Source organism: Crocodylus siamensis, chromosome 14, assembly GCF_052110815.1.
Source record: "Crocodylus siamensis isolate JL-2025a chromosome 14, ASM5211081v1, whole genome shotgun sequence".
Classification (NCBI taxonomy): domain Eukaryota; kingdom Metazoa; phylum Chordata; order Crocodylia; family Crocodylidae; genus Crocodylus; species Crocodylus siamensis.
Genome location: NC_143408.1, coordinates 25,270,135 through 25,285,857, shown reverse-complemented (window position 1 = coordinate 25,285,857; position 15,723 = coordinate 25,270,135). Strand labels below are relative to the sequence as shown.

At 52.5% G+C, this 15,723-nt stretch overlaps 1 protein-coding gene across 7 annotated transcripts in view; it reads right to left on the bottom strand.

Moving 5' to 3' along the window:
• Nucleotides 1–181: 181 nt before the first annotated feature.
• DIXDC1 (DIX domain containing 1) overlaps nt 182–15,723 on the bottom strand; it is a 58,113-nt gene continuing 42,571 nt past the window's right edge. For 4 of the 7 annotated variants that reach the window (XM_090026826.1, XM_090026825.1, XM_090026828.1 and 1 more), the window contains 13 exons: nt 13,925–14,014; nt 13,775–13,828; nt 12,769–12,819; nt 11,223–11,327; nt 10,642–10,695; nt 9,950–10,042; nt 9,802–9,873; nt 9,004–9,090; nt 8,645–8,806; nt 7,504–7,570; nt 4,880–4,988; nt 4,198–4,306; nt 182–3,541 (listed from right to left, as the gene is read on the bottom strand). In XM_090026826.1, the coding sequence (XP_089882952.1) occupies nt 3,461–3,541; nt 4,198–4,306; nt 4,880–4,988; nt 7,504–7,570; nt 8,645–8,806; nt 9,004–9,090; nt 9,802–9,873; nt 9,950–10,042; nt 10,642–10,695; nt 11,223–11,327; nt 12,769–12,819; nt 13,775–13,828; nt 13,925–14,014 (1,134 nt within the window). In that variant the 3' untranslated portion in view covers nt 182–3,460. The remainder of the gene's footprint in view (nt 3,542–4,197; nt 4,307–4,879; nt 4,989–7,503; nt 7,571–8,644; nt 8,807–9,003; nt 9,091–9,801; nt 9,874–9,949; nt 10,043–10,641; nt 10,696–11,222; nt 11,328–12,768; nt 12,820–13,774; nt 13,829–13,924; nt 14,015–15,723) is intronic. The other 3 variants (XR_016439100.1, XR_016439098.1, XR_016439099.1) reach the window with 3 other exon arrangements.

Genomic DNA, 15,723 nt, shown 5'->3' with positions numbered 1-15,723 from the left:
AATGCCTCTTCTTTCATAGCTTTATCTTTGTGCAATTGGGCTTTTTTTGTCGATTTGGGAGCTCAGAGACATTACCAGGGGTCACCAGGTGGAAGTGTCTCTCGTGGATCCAACCCAGTGCCTCTGAGGGAGGCTAACAAACACTCTCCCCCCCCCCAAAAAAAGGATTCATTAGACTCGATTTGCAAACTTCAGTTTATTGAGATTATTTTTTCTTGGTCCACAAATCCCGAATACATCCAAGTCAGATAGGCTGAGGTCTTTGATGTACAGGTAAAAGCTCAGACCTCGGTGCTGTTGGGCAGGGAGGCTGAGAAGAACTGTTCTTTTAAAAAGCGATGAATGCAAACTTCGTAGTTTCTATGAAAATAGAACTTTACATATAGCGCATATGTTAAATAATCAACTTACAGTCTTAAGGAAACCAGAAAGCAGCTTTGAAGAAAGGGCAGAAATAAACATAGAAGCAAAGGAAAACATTTCAAATTCAGGTCTAAGGGCCTGAGTCTGATCCCATGTACCCTGGTCTAAATCAGGAATAAAATCACAAAAGTCAGTCTTGTAGCGGAGCCCATGTATTTCTATTATTGTTTGCCAATGGTGTTACGAACGGCTGCAGGTTGGGTGGTTTCCCAGCTACCTTGGATCCCTTCCAGTTCATGCAAAGATAGGAAACCTAGAGACAACTGCAAAGTCACTGCAGGAACCAACTGACCTGGACTTACACACGTTACAGCCTCTGTAAGGGTGGAGAACGAGGCATAATCCAAGCCTTTAAGCTCCATGTCAGAAGTACTAATATGTCTACTCTTGGCTTCATACAGCTAACTCCCAGTGATTTTTTGGGTCACCCAAAAGCAGGATGCCAATAACTAAGGGGTCTGAACTGAGAAGTCACCTATTGCGGACATCAAAGCTGACAAGGCATGTCAAAGCTGTCTGGGGGACAGGCGGAAAGAATAAAATCATCTCTCCCAGGACCTGCATGACCAGCAGCAGTGCGAGGTCCCCTCGCTGTGCTACCCCAGCCCAGGACCTAAGGGTCCTGATGGGAATGCGAGAGAGTAACTGTCTCCAGCCTGATTCGCCCTAGGTCTCTCTTGGGACTGCCAACAGGGAATAAAGACAGCAGCTGTGACCACTGTTAGTGATCTAGACAGCCGTCCACGAGGAACCAGACTGAGATTCCCAACTCTCTCCTCTTAGAGCACACACCAGCCACTGCTAGGGTGGTAACGGTGGGTCCCTCCTGAGCTAGACCACAGGTGAAAGGCTTGACCGCATATGATATCCGGTCCTTCAGAATGCGACTCGAACACTGCTCATTTCTGAGCAGTGCAAAGGGTTTCTAGGGTCCGTGTATGGAGGCCTATGAACAATTACTGTCTCTGTTGTCAGTATAAAATAGGTAAGTGCTACCTAAGCATCCAACTCTCACAGAAATAAAATGGGTCAAGTAAAACTTGAATAAAGAGACATTCAAGATCAATTGCAATTGAAATACAACAATGAATTTCAGTCCGATAACCCCATGCTGTCTTATAGCAATCCACGAAGATTCATGCAAAAGAGAAACGGCTGATTTCCCAGGAGGAAGAGAACCTATTCCTTTCCAGGACAGACCTGGTTTTCCTCCTACCAATGAACGTTCCCAAATTCTGATGACGTGACTGCTGTTTGTAGCAAGAAAGAGTTTGTGTAAATCACCCTACGAAACTGTACAGAGCAACAATGGCCTAACAGCCGACTCGTGTCCTATCAGTGCGGGAGCAGGGCAGAAAGGCATCCAAGCTTGTCCCATACGTAGAGGGAGCGAAGTGATAAATGAAATGCCGTTACTGTGTGTACAGCAACTGGTGAAATACAAAAACATTAGGGACTAGTTGGACTTTCATAGTAAAATAAAGCTAGTTATGGAGCCCGCTGTGTAGTACTAACAGGAGCCTGTAAAATATCTCAGTGTCCTCTAGAAAATGAGTAAAATACAGTACAGTAAGTGTGGAAATATCCAGAAGGTACTTGCACGGGTATAAAAATAGACACAGTCCTCAGACAACAATGTAAACTGGTACAAAATAATTCCAAAAAACAGGAACGAGTTTACAAAAGGACACGTTAATATAAAACAACAAACCCAGGTTTCCTTCATGTTCCAGCCTCCCACGCAGGACACAGACGCATGCACCCAAGGGTGACGCCCATGTACCAGAGGTGAACCGGCAAAGCCTTGGCTCACTGTTTGACCTTATCAGTCAGGAGCGTCTGCTGCAGCCAGCTGTGCAGAAGTCTGGCTGCCTGACATGTTTGTGAGGGCAGAGTCTGGCAGTGCAGTGAAAAAAGCTGAAGCTCTAAGGGACTTTGGGGTGCGTGACTTCCCAGCCAACTGCTTCTAGCTCCCCAGTGGAGAAGGCATGCAGAGGAATGGGGCTGCTGCTCACATCTGTCCTGCCGCTGGTGAGTTGCTTGATAGCCCAACTAGTTCGTGACCACCAGGTTCACATGGATGCACCAACGCGCCACAGCTTAGTCCTGAAAGAAACAGCCCTGCTGGGTCTCTCGGGAGAGTAGATGACATGATCTGTCTGCCTAGCTGGAGAAAGGTAAGTGCAGGAATGGTGATAGCTGCAGGGAGAAGGGGGCAGTGAAGGAAGAGGCAGAAGTGCCAGAGCCAGGGCAGGTCCTGCGCCCTCCCCCAGAACAAAATCCATCGCCACTAAGGAAGCACCTTTGTTCCCAGGGCAACAAAGCAAGAAGCACAGATGAGCACAGAGGCGAGTACAGGTTGGAGGGAGAACAGGAGAAGCAAGTCTGGGAAGCGGAAGCCTGTGTTTGGGGACAAGGGCAGCCTTGCTGGTCTTGGCCTTGTATCACAGGCAGTGCTGCCCACCAGATGCCCTCCCCGTGACGCCAGGTTCCTGGAGCAAGAAGCCACGCAATTCCCTGGGTGGGGGGCAGGATTCTGCCTCTTCAGCACATGCTCTGGGACTGGCTTTGGCTGGTTATACCCTCTGGTACGTCGAATCTAGCAGCATCTTCTGGTTCATAAGGGCAGAGCTTCATGTCTTAGCCACGCGTGCAGGTTCACGTAATACTGTATGCCAGAGATCAGAGTGGACATGTCCAGATGTCAAACAGCAGCAGGCATTTTGGGAATGCAGAGACAGGGGAAGAGAGAACCACATCATTAAGGCCTTCAGGGTTTTGTCAACAGCACAAAGCAAGATGATTCCTTCCCACAAACCTGTCATTTCAGTCTCACACCACTGTCTGCATTTGGCCATGGGAAGTGAGATGCCAGGCTTCCTCGCACGCAAAAACCTGTTTTACCCGTCATTTGCAGAGAAGTCCTCTCTTTTGGCAGCTTGCATTGGATGCATCCCAGCTCACGCTCTTTTTGGTCATTGTATCTGGACATAGCAGCCACTTACAGGTGCCCACAATAACACCACCTAGGAGTTAGTTAATTCTCCCCATTATCTTCTTCCACCCAGGCCACAATTTTCCCCTCCCACCCAGGAATGATGTCATCATCATGGAAAACCTGTAGAAAAAGCAGAGGAGCTGGTCATTTCAGAGCTAGAGCATCTCTTTGTCCTGGGCAAGGGGCACCACAGAAGGAAGCGTGAGCTGAGTGCTTCTTCCTAGCTCATACTGCACCACACAAACCACAGAACAACACATCACCTGGCACTTACACAAGACTTCATGTTCCCAAAGGGCTTTAGAAGCAGCAGTTCTGCTTCCCTTCTCAACCCCACCAGGAAAAGCAAGGACTATTATCCCCAAGTTAATGACAGTGAAAATAAGATACAAAGTCCCATGGGGGGTCAGTATGAAAACTGGGGAACCTGCTGAATCCCACCCTGGGTTCAGAGCATTAGATAGCACTGCTTTTGGAAAGACTGGTACTGATGCACTTTAAATGTGTTCCTGCAATGGGGTACAGTCCTCTCCAGTGGGGCACGTCTGTGATCACATTCATGTCACCGCTCTGAATGAAACAAAGAGCCCCATTTTGGCTCCTTACCTGGGGGCTGGAATCCCCTGAACTGCGGCTCTGGGAATACGACAGTTTGCTCTGCCGCAAGTCAGAGATTTCACTCCCTTGGGAACCAAACGTGTCAGGGGTGGCCAAGCCACTGCTGCAGCTGTATACCCATATACAAACCACAATCACAGCTGCGCAGCCACACATACCTCCTCCTTGACGGTGCCAAACTCTGGATCCAGGGCTTTGAAGTGGTACCGGTGGGTTCCTTCCCGATCAATAGCTGCCTTAAAGTCCTTCAGAGTCACTTCACCTAACCTGCACGATAAGAGTCAAAGCTATCCTCCTCGGCAGTTTAGGCCACAGGATTAAGATCAGGTGTGTAGACCCAGCTGTCACTAGCATGCGCCTGGCTGTCAAGCAGCTTACTTGATGACAGCACGGGGACACCCCTCCAACAGCATGAAGCATGTGATCAGGGATCAGAACGGTGTTTCTTATTTACAGAAAACAATCCCCTCTTGACCCTTGTTTCCTATTTGTACTGCCACCAAGAGCTGCTTTTTCATCAGATGCAGAGTCCTGCATTGCATGGTTTATGTCCTGCTAAGGCGAAACTGCCTGGCTGCCGCCCACTAGAATCCTCTTAAACCTGGGGCTTTACATGCACAAACATCAGGTGCAGGACAGCTCAGGGATCTCCAGCCAAAAATGACAAACACACACAATTCTGGGTTGTTCTTATGTCCGTGCTTCCCCTGTGCAATGAGATAAGATTAAGGGATGGGGAATGTGGTTTGGTGTCTGAACCTGCCCTGGACGGAGGAAATTGGTGTCTCTCTCTCACAACTCTCTTAGTGTCCACATCAGCACAGCAAAGCCGGGCCTCACCTCTTTGGTATGTTGACCATAAAGGGAGTGAGTGAGCGATCTGTGAAGTAGAGCACTTTGGTGCAGGCACTGCTACTCATCGTGGGCGTGCTGTGAGAGTGAGGCAGTTCTGCAAAGAGAGAAACACAGAGTGTGTCACCGCTGCCTGGGAAGAGTGCAGCATCCTCCCACCCCCTCATGCCAGTGTGTTCTCAGCATCCTCTCCAAACCGGACAGGAGGAGACAGACTTGGGAAAGACCCATTCAGTGCTGGTGGAGTCCCTCCCACTGCAAAGGGTGGGGAATTTCCCCGTGCAAGAAAACAAGGTGCTACAGGGTAGGGTCACTGGTGCAGGATAACACTGCTGGTCTGGAGGAACTCCTTAGAGCAGCTCCTTTGGGTGACTCAGACCTCAGCCCACTCGGGGCAGGCATTGCTGCCTACATCCCAGACACTCTGCCCAATGCTCCTGTAGGGAGTAGAGACCCCCAGCCCTGTTCTGGAAGAGTCACCAGCTGAATGTTGCCGCTTGCTACAGCTCGTGCTGAGGGGAGGAAGACAGCAAAGGCCGCTATCATTCTCCTTGTCCACATTCACAGCTAGGGGATCGGAGCAGTCACAGCTCATTGCCTCCATCAGGACAGGCTGGGTACTTCCTTTGACTCAGCCCTACTTGCTCAGAAAGATGTAGCCTCTACCCATGTCTGCTGCATGGAGCAGGGAGGGGTTTGATCTTGTGGGCTGCTGCTCTTTTCTCCCTCTGGCTGCTCCCCTGCCCTCCCCATTCCTGCAATGCAGGTGTGTCTGTGCCAAAGGCCCCAGGGTGTGTCTCTGGGTTTTGCCCTTTATGGTAGAAAGCAAGCAAGTCAGAGATCTGGACACTCATCCCAAGGCTGCTGGTTTAGCAAGTTCCTGTCACCATCATTGAGCTCTGCACACCCAAATCCTTTCGAGCTTGGGGCTGCTGGGGCCTATATAATCTGGCTGCTTCAGCATAGTGGATGGAGCCTGCAGGGACTTTGGGAGGCGGGGAAGAGGTGTAGTTCTCAGCACCAGGCACATGACACCGGCTGCGCTGGGAGCTGGAGCTTCAGCGCCAAGAGGAAAGGGAACCCAGTGACTCCTCAGTGGACCCAGCTGGGGCTGCCTCTTTGAATCAATAATCCCTTTGCTCCCAGCTCCCTTCTCCACCCCTTGCAGAAGCTCTCCTGGGCCCAGGCACTGCAGTGCAGGTAAAGGGTGGGACCCGCCTTCTCTCCCCCACCCCTGCGGGTCACTCTGCCAATCAACGCATTCACCATTTACCAACATTTTCCACATTACACCTGCCAGCACCCCAGACAAGCTGCCCCCAAGCAAGGGGGATGGGAACCCCTGCTGCTCCCAGCCAGGCCAAGTCACTGTGAGAAACTCCTGTGTTATTCAGCATACATTAAACCACTCAGGGCCTTGTTACGCATTCATTTTAAGTGGCTCACAGAGCTCTTAACCCCTAGATAGCCCACACTAAACACATTAAACTAGTTTTAAGAACCCTTTAGGTAGTTTAAAGTTATGCTACTCCAGCCTAAGATTATCTCTGATCCACGCTTCCCAGCTTGTGTTATACTGACATGCAGCTACTCAAGGCTACGGCTTAGTGGGAACACCCCACTTGCCCCCACTCCCTTGCTGGCCCACATCAGGCCCACTGCACCCTATCATGTGCCCTGTCGCCCCCATCCTCCATCAGCCCTGATCGTTCAGCTGCCCCCCTGCTCTTCCAGAATGGGCCTGCCACTCCCACCCTCCTGCACCCCAAATCCCTGCTCACTGCCCCTGCTCCCCTCCCAGCTTAGTTTTGGCTGCTGATGCTGTCCCAAGGGAGCAGGCAGGGAAGGAAAACCCCCCCATCCAGCTGCTGCCACTGTCATCACTGCTCTCTTAGCTGGGCTCAGCCCAGAGAAGAGTAGTCAGCAGCAGCGGTGGGCATCAGGCAAAAGCGTTTTTCCTTCCCTGCCTGCTCCCCCAGGATAGCGCTAGCAGCTGAAAGCAACCTGAGGGGGTGGGGGGCAGGGGAGAGGGCCCTGGGGGCAGAGCAGGGGGGACACCCCAAGGGGCAGGAGGGAAGCCCAGAATGGGAGGGGGGGCGGGGAGTCCTCCAGGCCCCTGCCTGCTCAAACATGTGACTGCTCCAAACTCCAGCTAGCACTAACCCCATCAACACTTGAGCAGCTCAAAGTGCCACATCTGACCCCAGGGCTGGGAGCAGACGAAATGGAGCCAGCACTGCTAATTGCAGACGCTAGAGGGCACGGCGCTGACACGGTCTATGCCGACTCTGAGATCACCTGGGATAACACCAGGCTTTTCTTGATTCCAGGAGAACTATTAACCACTATTATTAATGGTGACATATGAGGGGGTGGTGGTGCCCAGGGGCCACCAGGCTCCCACAGTGAGGGTGCAGACAGGGTCCTGGCTCCCTAGCCCTTCCAATATAGGCTGTGAGGCAAATGGCCAAAGGAGTGAGGAAGGAGAGGACAGCACCAAGTGGGGGACAGAGCGGGGCTTGGCCTGTGCCGTTTCGCTGCAGGGGGGCCAGGCAGTGGGCTCTGTCCATAAAACCTCTGAGCCAGGAAGGGGTGGGATGAAATGCACTCACTGGAGTTGGGAGGCCAGGAGTCCCGATATTCATTGGCTGCTCTGCTTGCCGGTGACTTCCCTCGAACCTAGGGGGACAGCCAAGAGAGTGAGGGCAGGGGGCCAGGCCCCGAGACCTCCCGATGCTGAGAGAGAGCTGACGGGGGAAAGAACCGTGATGTAGCCTGGTGAAAAGGCACCTTCTTCCTACACACAGACCCGTGCATGCGCATGCACAACCCAAACAGCCAAAACACACCCAGGCCCCCAGCATCCCCAGGTTCTCACTCAGATTCCCCGCTCTCCTCCCCACGGGACTTTAAAATGTATACAACTGAAGTGAAGAGCTCAGGTTTTCTATGGCCTCCCCCGAAGTCCAGAGATAAAACATGCCACCATCTATGGTCCTTCACTGAGGTTCAACAAGCTCTGTGGGGACAGAGAGTCCTAGAGAGTCAAGGCACTGCTTCGCCACACTTTTTGCAGGCATGAAACCAGCTCTCTGATTAAAAGGTCACTGAGAAAACAACAGATGGGCTGGGCTGATTAACCCCCCTGCTGTGGCTCCTGCTCCTGGGGAGGACAGACAAGCCCTGTGTAGCTATATGGTTAGCAGGTGTCTGCTTCAAATTCCTGCCAGCTGGCAAGACAGAGTCCAGGGAGCAGCTTGGGGCCCTCAGCAGCTTTGTAGCACTCTGCTGAGATTAACCACTTAACCCTGACAGCCTGCAGAAGGGGAAACAGAGGCACAAAGAGGTGAAGGGACTTTCAGAAGGTCATGCAGCAAGTCAGTGAGAGCTAGGAACAGGACCCAGGAGTCCTGACTCAGAGCCCCCTGCTTTAGCAAATAGACTAGGTTAGACCACTTCACAGGAGTACAGGGAGCCCATCTTAACATCAAACCTTCAGAGAGAAGCCATGAGACCAGAGACATGAGGTGCTGTAACGAAGAACCATCTGCTCCACCCATGGCTTCTGCAGGGCTGGTGGGGCCCCCGGGATCCCTCCATCTGCCTCAGTCCAGGCTTCTTCAAGATTTGGTGAGCAGAGCCATCCCATGAGCAGCCCATGTCAAAGAGAGATGCTAGGGGGTGGAGGTCTCCCTGGCAGCCATCTCGAAGAGGGGAGTGGGGAAGATGTCAAGTTTACTGAGGAGCGCTTACCCTTCTCTCTTGCCTCTTCTGCGTCTCCATGCGGTGCAGCCTCTCCATCAGGCTGGAGATGCCCTGCTCCAGGCTGTCGATGGTGTGGTGCTGTGGGTCATGACCGCTGAAACTGTTGCGCAAGCTGCGGAGAGCATCACGCACCAGCTGCAGGTCATTTGTCTGCCCAAGAGACCAGGAGAAGTCAGGCAAAGTGTGAACCAGGAGCTCAGGGTAAATCCTTACTTCCCAACCCACATCCCTTCTGGGCATGACAGCTTCTCCCAGGCCCTGAAGTCTACCCACCAAGGCCGGCAGCTGCCAGGGAAGGGTGATGAATAGCCCCCGAGATGGCTCTAGGTACGCGGCACAAGACCTACCCCTCTGTGGGCTGTGGGGCCAGCTACTTTGCTTGCTGGCTGCAGAAAGCCGTTGCTCTGGGCGCTGTGATTGCTGTAGCCCATCACCTGTTGCAAGGAGAAACAACTATAATGCAGGCGCTGAACATTTCAGGACTTTCCTGCAGGGGACTCCAAAGTGCCAACCCCAGATCTGCAAGAGGGTGGAAAGCAAGGATACAGCAACATCCCGCATGTCACACTCCTTTGCTAGGGAACACCCCTGCACCCCAGGATCTGGGCAAGTCCTGTTTTATGGACAGGGAAACTGAGACAGAGCTAGGAAGTGACCTGACACATGGTCCAGAAGACTCTTCAGGTCCACTGCAAGGAGACATGGTTCTTGCTGGTGGCCAGCTCTGCTATCTCAGTGACTGGTCAGTAGGAGTAGATGGGGTTAAGAAGATGGGCCCTGGTCTAGCTATTAGACTGTGTTAGCATTAGAGGTGGGATTGAAACCCAGGGACACCTGGTTCCCAGACCCCAGGGCTCAGCCATCTATGACTGTGGTGGAGGAAGCTGAGTAAAGCCGAACTCCCTCTAGAGTGCTTTGGTCAAGCTGCTCCAGCTGGGGCGCGCTCTGAAGCTCAGCCGCTCTGGTCAGAGAGCAGTCTCCCAGGAGCTCAAATGACAGCACTGCATCAAGCCTGGTTTGTCTGGGACAATGCAGGTGCCCAGGGGAGTTGGGCTGCCACAGAGTGCATTGGACTCAGGCTACACATTATCCAGGAACATCATCCCAAGAGCCTGATGCATTCCCACAGCTAGAGCATCACATACCTCCTCTGCTTCTCTCTTCATGCACTGGGCCAGCAGGGCTTCCTTGTGCTCCAACTCCCGCTCCAAATCTGCCTGCAAGGACAGCAGACTAGTCAGTGCACTGAGCCAACAGGGCACAGGGCAAAAGGCAAGCATGCGGGTTCTGTACCTGCTGGTAGCTGGCCTCGGAGAGCTGCCGGAGCATTTCGTCCAGCTTGGCCTGGTGCTGCTGCAAGTGGCGGTCCTTCTGGCCCAGCTCCTTCTGCAACACAGCGGAGGGAAACGTGAGAAAGGCTCACCCTCACCTTCCTCGAGGGCAGGGAAGGGTTAAGGCTGGCAGAACCCATCTGCTTTATACCCCATGCTCTAATTGGGTTTCTAAGTCTTGTTGGAAAAGGTCAGTCAGGTCCCCAGAGCCTGGAGCTTCGTAGACACCTATCATGCTCGGGGCTGTGGCAGCAGCCACAACGGCAGGACTCTCAGAAGACGCAGAGGATAATGAAATGAGACAGGCAGAGAGGAAGTGTGGTGGGTGTGCAGCTGAGGGTTACACACTCAGCCAGCCTTCCACAGTGCAAGATACAATGCACACCACCCCGGCGACCCCTGTGAACACCCCTTAGGGGCATGGCACAGTCCCCAGGGGTCCAGCCCTCCCAGTCCCTCAGGCTGCGAGAGGCCAGGCTCCATGGATACCAGAGATATCACTTGTTATTGCTGTGTATTTCACTGCTCGACAAAGCGGGAAGCACACACGGAGACACAAAGGTCGAGAGAATAGGAAGGAAGACCGTTTCAGGCTCTCCTCGTCTCCAAGCTACTGGGTGACGAGGCCCCACCTGGGCAGGCAGCTTCCCTTACTTTGTATTCTCCCAAGAGTCGGTTCCTCTCTTCAACCTTCCTCTGCAGATCGACCTGCAGAAGCAGAATGTGGATGTGAGTTTTGCGTCCCAGGAAACCTTTCCAGAGCCACGTGGGGCACCTTTACAGAGTACGAGCTGCATATGAACAGCACGGGGCTGTTCCCCTCGATATGGCAACTCCCTCGCTTCCTTTGCCACTGCTGCCTCCCCAGTGCAGACTCTACCTACACGTGGCAGCTCCATCTGCCATGTACCATTTGCTGTCCCACAAAATGCATTAAGGAGCTTATTCATACAGCTCGTTCCTGCTTTGACTGAGGGTGAGGAGGGCCCTTGAGAAAGGGGAGGAGGAACGAGGAGCGGGGGAGGCCAGAGAGCCTGACAGCAGGCCACTTGGCTTGCCGCACGGTGGCTCCTTTACACAACCCCGTGATTACTAATTCACCTGTCCCCCAGCCCCCAGGGCCAGATTGCAACCACAGCTCCACCCCAGTTATGGGAGCCTCCGCCCTCCAGTTTCTGGGCCCTGCCACCTCCAGCACCAAGCCGCAGTGGCTGCCAGCAGCAAAAAGGCCTCACGTTCTGGTTGTGTAACTCCTCCTTGTCCATATTTGCTCTCAGCAGCTCCTGCTTGAGCTGAAGAACAGAAGCATCCTGCTGAGCCAGCCTCTGCTGCAGCGCATCCTGGGAAAACACATGTGTTATCATTAGTGCAGTGCCTGCAAGGTGGAGGCTGGGACCCTGGTCTGAATCTGGTAGATAAAGCAGGGAAAATGCCAACCAACTAGGGATGTATTGTGCAGGCTGTGGCTCCAGGGTGAGCTCTGGCACGGCAGAAGAAGCTGTGAAAGCATCTGCCTAAATGAGCTGTTAGACCTTCCCCGGTGCTACTGCATGCTGCTGAATTCCCTGTCAACGCCCCAGCCAGCTGTCAGAGCTGGAGAGAGATGGCTGTGCCTCTGCCTGAGCTCCCGCTTAAAAGATGCTGCCAAGATACCCGGGTGGAAGCAGCACCTGTGCATGTGGAGGTGCTTACTGGTGACCCAGAGCTCCTGCCATCACCGGCTGCCTGCCCCATCCATGGGGGAGAAAGAGGTAAATGTCAGTCAAGGGCACAAGGGCTTCGCTCTAAGAAAGCTGAGCTTCCATCTGGTATCATCTGGCAATGCAAATCCTGCCAGTGTGCGTCTCCAAGCAGCCAGGGTCCCTGCCTCAGTCAGGGCTATTCTCTGCACCTTTTACTTCATGTTACTGAGAAGCTAAAAGCTCAATCTTGGACAGAGGGACACACATGGACACGCACATGCACACACACACACACACACACAGTGTGATGGGCACTTCTAAAAATACCTCATGCTCAGAAGCAGATTAGTAAAGTGCTCGTATATTAGAGGGAAATGCTGCACATGCAGGAAGCCAGACATGTCAAAAAGCTGCCCAGGCCACGGAGAGCAAATATCAGGAGTTGTTTTGTTTTGTTTTTAATGGAAAATTCTTCGTGTCCCAAGTCAAATCAGGCAAATCAATTCCAAATCTGTGAGTCATGCAAGAACCATAAGTGGCCCTGCTACCAGCACGCATCCTCCACCCCCGCCTGGGGCTTCAGGTGCTTCCAAATCTTTTGGCAGGCATCCTGCATGCAAGTCCAAGCCCAGAGGCTTGGGGTTCAGATGCCGCTGAGTTTCACTTGCCCTCAGCCATATGGCCACAGGAGCAAGCTACTCCCATTTCCATAAAGTCAGCGTGTAGCCAAGACCCCCCCACTTGGTATCAAAGTGGGAGTTTAACTATGGGCTCTCATAAGGAGTTCTGTCCGCTGTGTAGAGCACCCTCCATTACACAGTGCCATTTTAATTGCATTACGTCAGTCAGGGTACTGCCCCTGCCACGTTCATGGTTTTCCCCTGTCAGTGGGAAAACCACCCTGGGCGGTCGTGGTATTTCTCCTGAGGAAGCCAGTCAGCTCTGCCAATGTGGCAGTGCTTCTTCTCACTTCCTGAGCCCTCCCCAGTGCCTGAGAGAGACAGAGAGGTATAATGTTGCCCCAGCTCCTCTCCTCCTGCACTGTGACAGGCTCCTCAGTTTTACTTTGGAAACCACGATTCATTTTCTCTCCTCTCACCTTTATTCCCTGGAGGTTTCGAGCTTCTTGTTTGTATTTCAGCAGCTCCTTCTGCAAATCCAATACAATCTGATTAAATCAGCATCACAATGCCCCTCCGGGAACATGCACTGGACCCCTGGACACTCCTGCTGGAATAATGCAAACGCCACCTTCTCCCGTGGATCCAGAAGCACATCAGACTCCAGCCCATTGCAATGAATCTAAAGCAGAGCAGCCCCCTAAGCCCTTTATATCAAACAGCACATGAGAAAAGCTGTGAATCCCCCAAGTATACCCCTTAGGGCAGCAACAACTCTTGTAGTGTTAGTGCTGGGCCCAGAGCCAACTTCAGCACAGTGTGCAAGTAAGACCAGCTTGACAGGGAGAGCTCTTCTCAGCTGCTTTTATCTTCCACTCGAAAGCTTGCTTCCATTCAGACATGGCCAGAAATATAACAATTGTTGTGGATAAAGTTTTGGAAATGGAGCACAAGGCTCTCAAGAGAAAGTCTTTGGCACCATGATCACACAGGGGTCTCCTCAGGGCTCAATTCAATTCAAATATTTTCTGGCTATTTGTTTTTATGGAGAGTGAGGTTCACAGCATTGCTGGGAAGCAAACTGGGAGAGGGAACATGCACCGGGCTTCACCCTAGGCTGTGTTACAACAGGAGGGTTTGCAAAATGACAGCTCAACAACTCAGTGCTTAACCATCACAGTAATGAAGGGTTCTCCCCATCTGAGAATCTCAAAGCATTTTGCAAACCCAGTTCATTTGTTCTCACAGCCCCTGGCAGGCAGGTCTCCTCCCACTTCTTTCTGTTTGAATGGCTGATCTAACCTGAGGCAGAGAGCAGTGACAACACTCCCCCTTCCCCACACTCACCCTGCACAACAGCAGCACTGGGAATAGCACTGGAGAGGAGTGTCCCCATCTCCAGAACAAGAAAGCTGCAAGAGCAGACAGAAGTGTCACCCTCAGCCTGGCCACCATGCCATCTGCCCATGCCTGACTCCTGCTCACCTTCAAGTCTTGGTTTTCCTCCATGCTCTGGTCCAGCCGACTTCGGATTATAATCTGAAAGCAAAACAACTGCAATGATTACCCCCTGTCTGGCAGGGCGGTGCACAGAGCCGACTGAAAATGGATTGTAAGGTACAAGCCCGTGCTTACCAGCTGCTCCTCTGGGCAGGCTCCGTGTTCACAAAGGACAAAGGATGCCTCCTGCTCGTCCTCAGGTAAAGACCCATTGAGCAGCAAAGCCTGAGCAACAACAAAGAACCCCCTGTCAGGTGATATTGTGGGAAGGCACAGGGAGAAATTCAGTCCCTCTCCACAACTTTGGCTGGCAGCATTTCACACCAGGCCAAAATCAACAGCCTGGAAACAATTTCTTCTAACTTAGTGCTACAAAAGCCTTGGGACTTTCTGGAAGGAGCAGAAGACACCAGACTGTCCCCATGACGAGATCCCCACTGTCGGTGAGAGTGTCCGAACACCATGCAGACAAGCTGCACCAAGCATGGGCAGCACCTTGGCAATTTTTATGATTCAAGCTTGCGCTGGGTTTTATTATGAGCAGCACAATGTCGTCCCTGATGTACAGCCGATGTGTGTGAAAGCTGGAGGTGAGACACTGAAGGCCCAGCAGAGATGTGCCACAAGAGGCTTTTCTTCTGGGGACTAGTTTGAAGTGTTCCCAATAAATATAAAAGGCATCAGATTCACCCAAAGAACCTTGTCTGCCCAATAAATATGTCTTTTAAAAAACAAACAATTTAAAAACCAACTGATTTAAAAATTAGACTTTTAAAAACCAACCCAGGCTTCTTAGTGCTGGGCATCCCACTTTGCAAAAGTGCTGGAAAGCAGAAGAACACCAAGCCTCAGACATGCCTGTTCCAAAAATGCCCTGCTGTTAACACCTGCTAGCTCGCCTGTGCCTACACGCGGAAGTGGATCCATTGCTAGTGGCTTTCAGTGGCTTTCCCCGTTGGTGTGGAAAGGAGTCACCATGAAAGTGGAATCGAGGCATTTTTGCTTCCTGTGCCCTTCCAGGGAGCATGATAGTGATGCAATCCCAGGCTTTTTAAAGGGATTTAGATTTGGGCCTTTTTGGAATAGCACATCCTGTCCAGGTGCAGGGAGCTGACCCAAACAACCCCAGTTTTATGCCCAGCTCCCACTGATCCTAACGGGACTCAGGTGCCTCAATACCTTTAAAAACAGGAGTTTTGGCAGAACCACAGCCTGGCACAGACCATTCCCCTTGTGCAAACCAGCTCCAACCACAGCCCTAGAGCCAGGACTGGAACTCTGCACCGCTCTGGGCAAGATGCAGAGAGGGCTGTAGAAACGCTGTGCAAGATGTCATGTTGAGGGGGAGGGAGGGTCCTCATCACAGAGAGGGAGCATCTTAAGCTCTGCTGCTGAGCATGGGGAAGGCACCTACACACTGGGGAGCAGCATGTGATTAACCTTTCCAGCACATCCAGACAGATGCTCGTGCACCTGCAAACAAGGAAGAACCTGTGTAAAACTCAGCTGGCCGGTCCCGAGGAGGGAACACGCTGCAGTGGGGACAGGAGGTGCGAACAGGTCACAGTGCTGATCTGCCCCATGCAGGATGTGCTCAGAGCCCCTCTCCTCTCTGACAAGGCAGGGATTCACAGCAGAGCACAGGGAGTTCAGGCAGGGGCTGCAGGGAGAAACGAGCCCCTTCCTTTTCTGCCTAGATCTGTCCCCGCTCTGTGGCTGCAAGCTCAAGCCCGGTTTGCAGGAGCGTTTCCCTTCACCCCAGGCTGCGGGGTCGGGTCAGGTTCTGCCTGCCGACGGGTTTTCCCACCAGAGGACTGCGGACAGCGCTGAATAGTGAACTGACGGCCCTGTGTATCCACTGAATGCAGATGTCCCACGGTGTGCCCAGCAGGACGCTTGGGCAGGAATCACACAGAAAGCTGCTGTGGTCTTGG